This window comes from Haliotis rubra, unplaced genomic scaffold (genome assembly GCF_003918875.1).
Source record: "Haliotis rubra isolate DU_JTF1 unplaced genomic scaffold, ASM391887v1 Scf90, whole genome shotgun sequence".
NCBI classification, from domain to species: Eukaryota; Metazoa; Mollusca; class Gastropoda; order Lepetellida; family Haliotidae; genus Haliotis; species Haliotis rubra.
The window spans coordinates 1,999,436-2,008,307 of NW_025767635.1; the positions used below are offsets into that span (position 1 = coordinate 1,999,436).

The window sequence follows — 8,872 nt, forward strand, 5'->3', positions numbered from 1 at the left end:
CCAGAATAAGGGTTGTATTGCCGTAAGGATAAGAGTTGTATTGCCGAGAGGTCAACAATGTCCTATTTACAGGAACCAGAATAAGGGTTGTATTGCCGAGAGGTCAACAATGTCCTATTTACAGGAACCAGAATAAGGTTTGTATTGCCGAGAGGTCAACAATGTCCTATTTACAGGAACCAGAATAAGGGTTGTATTGCCGAGAGGTCAACCATGTCCTATTTACAGGACACAGAATTTGGGTTGTATTGCCGTAAGGATAAGGGTTGTATTGCCGAGAGGTCAACAATGTCCTATTTACAGGAACCAGAATAAGGGTTGTATTGCCGAGAGGTCAACAATGCCCTATTTACAGTAACCAGAATAAGGGTTACATTGCCGTAAGGATAAGGGCTGCGAGTGCTTTACGTAGTTGTATGAATTTGAACCAACGAACAGTAGGACGAAACAGCAGAGCCTTTACCATTTAAGCTATTCGTGTCCCCGAGCAACTGATGAGATTATATCTGTGTATTGGCAATATGGCATTAAACATGCCGTCATCAAGGGCGTTGTACATTTATGTCCAGACTAAACTATATCGCTACTCGCATGTCCATGACGCTAACAAGCACTTTATATCTGTTGATATTTAATAAAAACACGTCATGTGGAGATGTCGCACAAGAAACATTGTAAAAGACTGGAAAGTGTATCGGGAACAGGACACGGCACATTCCAACAGAAATACATGGGTTCCAAATATGTGTTTTTACTGTCACCGTATGTCTGCCTTGAAGTCTCCGCATGTGTCCAATCGCAGTGCACTCTGGCGCACGTTCCTAGTGCGGTGTACTATACTACAGCTGACCTTGTTTGACCCCAACATGCACACTCTATTCATCCTTTCAGGGGACCAGATTGTAACATATTCGCTTTCACCGAAACCACAAGTACACTTTGACAGATAATCTCCAGGACATGTCAACATTGCGGTTTCTCCCACTTGGTGTTTCGTTAACCCTTTAACCGGCACATAGTAGAGTACCTGTTGTAACCGGCATATAGTAGAGTACCTGTTGTAACCGGCATATAGTAGAGTACCTGTTGTAACCGGCATATAGTAGAGTACCTGTTGTAACCGGCATATAGTGGAGTACCTGTTGTAACCGGCATATAGTGGAGTACCTGTTGTAACCATCATATAGTAGAGTACCTGTTGTAACCGGCACATAGTAGAGTACCTGTTGTAACCGGCATATAGTAGAGTACCTGTTGTAACCGGCATATAGTAGAGTACCTGTTGTAACAGACATATAGTAGAGTACCTGTTGTAACCGGCACATAGTAGAGTACCTGTTGTAACCGGCATATAGTAGAGTACCTGTTGTAACCGGCACATAGTAGAGTACCTGTTGTAACCGGCATATAGTAGAGTACCTGTTGTAACCGGCACATAGTAGAGTACCTGTTGTAACCGGCACATAGTAGAGTACCTGTTGTAACCGGCATATAGTAGAGTACCTGTTGTAACCGGCATATAGTAGAGTACCTGTTGTAACCGGCATATAGTAGAGTACCTGTTGTAACCGGCATATAGTAGAGTACCTGTTGTAACCGGCATATAGTAGAGTACCTGTTGTAACCGGCATATAGTAGAGTACCTGTTGTAACCGGCATATAGTAGAGTACCTGTTGTAACCGGCATATAGTAGAGTACCTGTTTTAACCGGCACATAGTAGAGTACCTGTTGTAACCGGCACATAGTAGAGTACCTGTTGTAACCGGCACATAGTAGAGTACCTGTTGTAACCGGCACATAGTAGAGCACCTGTTGTAACCGGCATATAGTAGAGTACCTGTTGTAACCGGCATATAGTAGAGCACCTGTTGTAACCGGCATATAGTAGAGTACCTGTTGTTTAGCACTCTCACCACTTCAGGTATTGCTGAGAGGTCAACAATGTCCTATTTACAGGAACCAGAATAAGGGTTGTATTGCCGTAAGGATGTCAACATTGCGGTTTCTCCAACTTGGTGTTTCGTTAACCCTTTTACCGGCACATAGTAGAGTACCTGTTGTTATTGCTGTGCTACATCGCAACTGTTGTTTAGAACTCTCAATACTTCGGTTATTGCTTTGGTGTAGTGCAGCTGTTACTTAGAACTCTCACCACTTCAGTTATTTCTGTGCTACATCACAACAGTTGTTTAGAACTCTCAATACTTCGGTTATTGCTGTGGTGTAGTGCATCTGTTGCTTAGTATCTGTTGCTTAGTACTCTCACCACTTCAGTTATTGCTGTGCTACATCACAACTGTTGTTTAGAACTCTCAATACTTCGGTTATTGCTGTGGTGTAGTGCATCTGTTGCTTAGTACTCTCACCACTTCAGTTATTGCTGTGCTACATCACAACTGTTGTTTAGAACTCTCAATACTTCGGTTATTGCTGTGGTGTAGTGCAGCTGTTGCTTAGAACTCTCACCACTTCAGTTATTGCTGTGCTACATCGCAACTGTTTTTTAGAACTCTCAATACTTCGGTTATTGCAGTGGTGTAGTGCAGCTGTTGTTTAGAACTCTCACCACTTAAGTTATTTCTGTCTTATATTGCAACTGTTTTTTAGAACTCTCAATACTTCGGTTATTGCTGTGGTGTAGTGCAGCTGTTGTTTAGAACTCTCACCACTTTAGTTATTGCTGTGTTATATTGCAACTGTTTTTTAGAACTCTCAGTACCTCAGTTATTGCTGTGGTGTAGTGCATCTGTTGTTTAGAACACTCACCACTTCAGTTATTGCTGTGGTGTAGTACAGCTGCTGTTTAGAACACTCACCACTTCGGTTATTGCTGTGGTGTAGTGCAGCTGTTGTTTAGCACTCTCACCACTTCAGTTATTGCTGTGTTATATTACAGCTGCTGTTTGCAGTTGTTACCACTCCAGTCATGGTGTGTTGTATAACAGCTAATGTATTAAACCCTCACAGTTTCAGTTGTAAATGGTTTAAGGTATTTCGGACAATGCATGTCTTGTGCGTCGCAGATTCTTACAAACGTTCGCATAGTGAGAAACCTCCAGCTTCAAGTATAGGTTTCCTCAGAACGGGTAGATACAGCTGAAGAATGCTACTCGGGACAAGAACCCGAACACATGTCAGTTGTGGAACTCAGACCAACGAAAGTCATCGTGCGGTCCCCGCGGCAAGTCCTGCGGGTGTGTTGTTTCAGTCCTTCCGGGCTTCGGGTATTAAAAGGTGAACTGCCCTGTGGACGAATGATACGGATAAACGGAAAGATAATTCCCTTGTCTGTAAATGGGATTCTCCAACGACCGGTAGTGTTGAAAGTAGTTCTCTTTGACGGGCAAAGCTAAATGTTTTGCATTTCTTGTTAAATGAATGCAATAGCAAGTGACCAGTTCAGCCAATCAGAATGCAGGAATTACAATCAACACAACGAAAATGTAAATATTTTCTTGTGAGCGGAGGTATATGTTCATAGTGTATATACTTGCGCTGGACATTAGGATATAGTTAAGTGGTTTATAATACAGCTGTATACAGGTTTAAGGTTAAAATAGACATTAAGTGTATTTGTATGCCAAACTTATATTAGCTTATAACATCAAAATGATCAGTACACAACGGATTCCTGGCCACTGTTACTAATGAATTTGATTTTTACTGTATTTTCTCATCTTAAAATCTTTACCATGCTTTCTTGTACCAGATAACAGGTGTACGTACAGTTCCAACTTCTACATGGCTTTTAAGGGAGAGACAGACACACCTTTTTGATCGCATATAACTGTTAATTATCGTGAGTTTCCTGTGCTTCTCTGCTTATCCAAATCTGTTGACTATTGGAACGTAATTTCTAGTTCTAGGCCTCCTATCACAAACCACTAAGGTGATCGTAAGTCACTAAGGTAACAATGTCAAAGAATGGGAGTTAGGGTTAACCTTAGTAAAGGTTGCTTCGTCAAAGGAGCCCCAGGTAGGTAAAACAGGAGAAGAGAAACATGCCTTGTTTTGTCTTTGACAAACAGAGCAAAATTCATAAGCATAAAGAAACAGATCGTCCAAAGGTGGAAAGGAGATGGGATTTTGTGTCCAAGAGGATGTTTACCTGTTGCCTAAAAGTGCTATCCCCAGACTATGCTATCCCCTGCTCTTATATAGATGGTACCAATGAGGTGGTCCAGCATTTCCCAGTTTCTTTTATCACTTAAGTTCATATGGCATTTTGTAACAAAAGGACCCATGTGTCAAGACGTGTTCCTCAAGTTACTCCAGTGGAATACTGGTTCTGAGACATTAAATACTGGTGTTGAGACATTAAATACTGGTGTTGAGACATTAAATACTGGTGTTGAGACATTAAATACTGGTGTTGAGACATTAAATATCAAGCAGTTCATTTGAATTTTTTGAGAAGCCAAAATGGAATTAACATCCCGCTTGCCTCGTATGGATATGAAGCTCGTCCCTCCTTAAAATCTTCATAATCTCCTTTAAGATTATCGTTACTCATTCAGACCGAGATAAAGCGATATATACATACTGATTTTTGTTAAATCTTTAAATATTAAACCTTTGTACGGTTTTTATTAAAGACATTCTGTTTTTTATAGTTTATGCTGTCATCATAAGTGGACGGCAGTCACGTCTCGGCTCCCGTGTTCGGCTCCCGTGTTTGTCGTCGTGAGTTTGTCCTGAGCTAGGATATTTTTTCGCCCCGTCCGCACAGACGCTTGATTGTGACACTAATACTAACCACTGCAAGCAGTCACGTCTATTACACTCACATGTAAACAGGGACAACAGGTGAATAGCAATCCACATTTAATTCCACACACAGGATATGGCAGCTGGATAAAGACATAATTCGTCCTTATCATGGACACTCGCGTGTCAGCATCGGTGCCCGAACTGGCATCGTCTCTAGGATTCGCCCCACAGTAAGCTGCTGACTTGTGTTAGTGTGTTGGAATACTTTACGACAAAGCGAAGTGATACCAAACTCTCACCAACTAACGCACACATTAAGGATCCCCGTAAATCAAGCGGGGATGAAAACAATACAACCGGGCGTAACAATCGCCCAGAAAGTAGCAACTATTTTACTTAATTCAGATATATGTCTCTGTGCAGTACACACTTAGATGTGCCCGACAGGAACATGCAGTCACACCTAACGAACTATCTAACTCACAAGTCATGCATTCCAAACCTGTTGGTCTTCTCAAAGTTCAGCTGATTTCCTCCATGTATGATACATTGGAAATAAAAAAAAGCAAACATTGATGATGAGCTGACAAATATTTTTGCCTTGATTTGCCAAACGTTTTACCAGGGTTCAGCATTAAAAAGGGAATGAGGGTGTGGTACGCCTGGCTGTAACACCCCTATGTTATCGTGTTTGTCACATGTTGTATTACATACATCCCCTTTGTCTTGATGTACAAACTAGGTGACGATCCATAAGGTTGAGTTTCCAGGTATATAAAATTTGTGTCTTAATAATCTTCGTTTCAAAAGTTGGGACATGAAGAAGTTATTGAGCTAAGTGGGGACAGCTTCTTGAACATTCTCCATACATGTATTACTATCTGTGACTGTATAGTATTAGCATCAACTCACGGGCTTAAGAAAATATACACAATATCTTAAGGAGGCCAAAAACTTAAAAATAAACTGGTTATTTGATGGTAATGTGGTATTGTGTTTGATGATGATTGCGTTTTCTACCTTACGTTCACAGTGACTGTCTTCAGTAACGTTTTGATAACATTTATGTCTTTGTCAGATCCGCCTTTCAAGTGTTTGCTTTGCTTATCCCGACAGTAGAGATAAATCTGTGTAACTTGTCAGTAATGAACATTGGTTACTTCCCGATGAACAGAATATTTTTTGCATGTAGAGATTCATTTATTCATTCAAGTTTGGAGAAATCGGTAAAATGGACTCAGGATAATATATACATCTCTCTTGTTCACATTAGTTTGACTTTACTAGTAATTGCGACTTCGGATTAATTGAAAAGCCGTATTAACAGTAATAACCATTATCATCTTATGAAAGTATGTGTCTTATACTGGAACTACCCACAAAACACCACCGTTCTGGGTTGGCTTCATGTCATCTCAAGATGGGCCCAGTAGTTGCTATCTCATCAATAGCAAAACGTTTATCCACCTTTAATTTTGGCCAGTCACAAACGATTTGTTTGAGTTCATTTGATTCTTTGAGAAAGAAGTGATTTGCGTGACAGCTTATCATCCGGGGTGTCAGTCTGTTGCACGTGCATTGCTTCCCATGCACGTGCTGGTCCACTGAGTGATCTCCAGCGGAACTGTAGGATAAATCTGGTTTGATTATGGAATACTTCAGTGTCATGTCCCGGAACCAACGTTAACATAACTTTACTGAAAGGAGGTACACTGTCTCAAGCAACACCAGGAACCAACAGAGACAGCAATTGTATCATAAAGTATGGAAAGCAGGAGGTTTTAGAGAAAGCTCTTCAGTAAACATACTCAGCAACACTGGCCACGGAAATAGTCGGACATATTCCAACATGTAGCAGCAGTTTACACCGTGAAGCAGCCCACCTAGTCACTTGTCGGTGTATGTAACGGCCTGTACTGACCCCCCTCGACTGTCCCGTACCCCTCACCATCAACTTGGCCCGGGTGGTCTGTCAGGCCGTAGGTCTCCTCGTCCCCAACGTCACATTCTCGGCATATAATAGTCTTACAAAACACGGCGGACGTCACAATGCCGCCCAATCCGATAAAGGCCATACCGACGACGATGCAAATGTCGAGATCGTTGCCGAGTTTGGCGTAGTAGGTGTCGACAGCTTCTTGTTGTCTTGCAGTGAGTGAGGGGTCGGGGGTGTGGCTCCGGGGAATGATGTATCCGATGGTGGAGATTATGAGACCGATGAATACGCTACCTATGGCAAACAGAATCAGATAGTCGAGCGAGGTCTGCGGTGGTTCAAGGAAACGTCCGGAGTCGTTGGTGTTGGTGTTGGTCATGATGTGGTCTTCATGAAGTTTGTTGTATCAGGTATTAAGTATGTCGTGGCTCTTTACAATCCATATATATTGCCTGATATTATCCCGACTGGTATAGGAATCACGTAGGTGAATGTCGCTGCATTGAACACAATATGGCGTTTAGTAATAGGCCACTTCTTGAAAAGTCTCTCAGAGCAGGCGCCTCTCTCACCGCGGGCTTCTCTCTCTGTTTTGGCACCTCGACCCTTCTGAAATAACGGAGTAGAATATTAAACATTGCGCCACAATTAAGACAGATATAAATAAAAGGAACGCTATTTCTGAATTTTGTTACCATGTATGTGCAGAGAGTATTTCGGCTCTACAAATGAAAGTAATCAGTATTGATACCCCGACTGCTGTGGTCGTCTGTTGTCAGCCATGTTGCCGCATCATGCCATGACTACTAGTGCCAGACAAACACCAGCAGATATATCTGACATAGCTCTTATATGCTAGCCGTGTGGACATGTTTTGGAGAATTTTCAGCATGACACCGTCTGTCATTGTTTCAACAGAACGATGTCTGTCATTGTTTCAACAGGACACCATCTGTCATTGTTTCAACAGAACGATGTCTGTCATTGTTTCAACAGAACACCATCTGTCATTGTTTCAACAGGACACCATTTGTCATTGTTTCAACAGGACACCGTCTGTCATTGTTTCAACAGAACGATGTCTGCCATTGTTTCAACAGGACACCATCTGTCATTGTTTCAACAGAACGATGTCTGTCATTGTTTCAACAGGACACCGTCTGTCATTGTTTCAACAGAACGATGTCTGTCATTGTTTCAACAGAACACCATCTGTCATTGTTTCAACAGAACACCATCTGTCATTGTTTCAACAGAACGATGTCTGTTATTGTTTCAACTCTGTTATTGTTTCAACAGAACGATGTCTGTTATTGTTTCAACAGAACACCATCTGTCATTGTTTCAACAGAACACCATCTGTCATTGTTTCAACAGAACACCATCATTGTTTAACACCATCTGTCATTGTTTCAACAGGACACCATCTGTCATTGTTTCAACAGAACGATGTCTGTCATTGTTTCAACAGAACACCATCTGTCATTGTTTCAACAGAACATCTTCTGTCATTGTTTCAACAGGACACCATCTGTCATTGTTTCAACAGGACACCATCTGTCATTGTTTCAACAGAACGATGTCTGTCATTGTTTCAACAGAACACCATCTGTCATTGTTTCAACAGAACGATGTCTGTCATTGTTTCAACAGAACACCATCTGTCATTGTTTCAACAGGACACCATCATCATTGTTTCAGCAGGACACTATCTACCATTGTTTGTGTCATTGTTTCAACAGAACGATGTCTGTCATTGTTTCAACAGAACACCATCTGTCATTGTTTCAACAGGACACCGTCTGTCATTGTTTCAACAGAACGATGTCTGTCATTGTTTCAACAGAACACCATCTGTCATTGTTTCAACAGAACACCATCTGTCATTGTTTCAACAGAACGATGTCTGTCATTGTTTCAACAGAACACCATCTGTCATTGTTTCAACAGGACACCATCTGTCATTGTTTCAACAGAACACCATCTGTCATTGTTTCAACAGAACACCATCTGTCATTGTTTCAACAGGACACCGTCTGTCATTGTTTCAACAGGACACCGTCTGTCATTGTTTCAACAGAACACCATCTGTCATTGTTTCAACAGGACACAGCTTGTCATAGTTTCAACAGGACACCGTCTGTCATTGTTTCAACAAGGCAGTGTCTGTTATTCAGAGCCACAAGTCTTGAAATGCTGGGAAGCTGATGTGGACACTCAAAGC

The 8,872-nt window shown here is 41.6% G+C and overlaps 1 protein-coding gene across 1 annotated transcript; it reads right to left on the reverse strand.

Annotated features, from left to right (window-relative positions):
* Positions 1-6,595: 6,595 nt before the first annotated feature.
* Positions 6,596-7,027, reverse strand: LOC124263960 (transmembrane protein 74B-like). The gene has a single exon (XM_046698687.1). The coding sequence runs from the start codon at positions 7,025-7,027 to the stop codon at positions 6,596-6,598; it is 432 nt and encodes a 143-aa protein (XP_046554643.1).
* Between the last annotated feature and the right edge of the window lie 1,845 nt (positions 7,028-8,872).

What these genes read in the sequence shown, in the direction of transcription:
- LOC124263960 (XM_046698687.1), bottom strand. Translation starts at nt 7,027, where the DNA reads ATGACCAACACCAACACCAACGACTCCGGACGTTTCCTTGAACCACCG.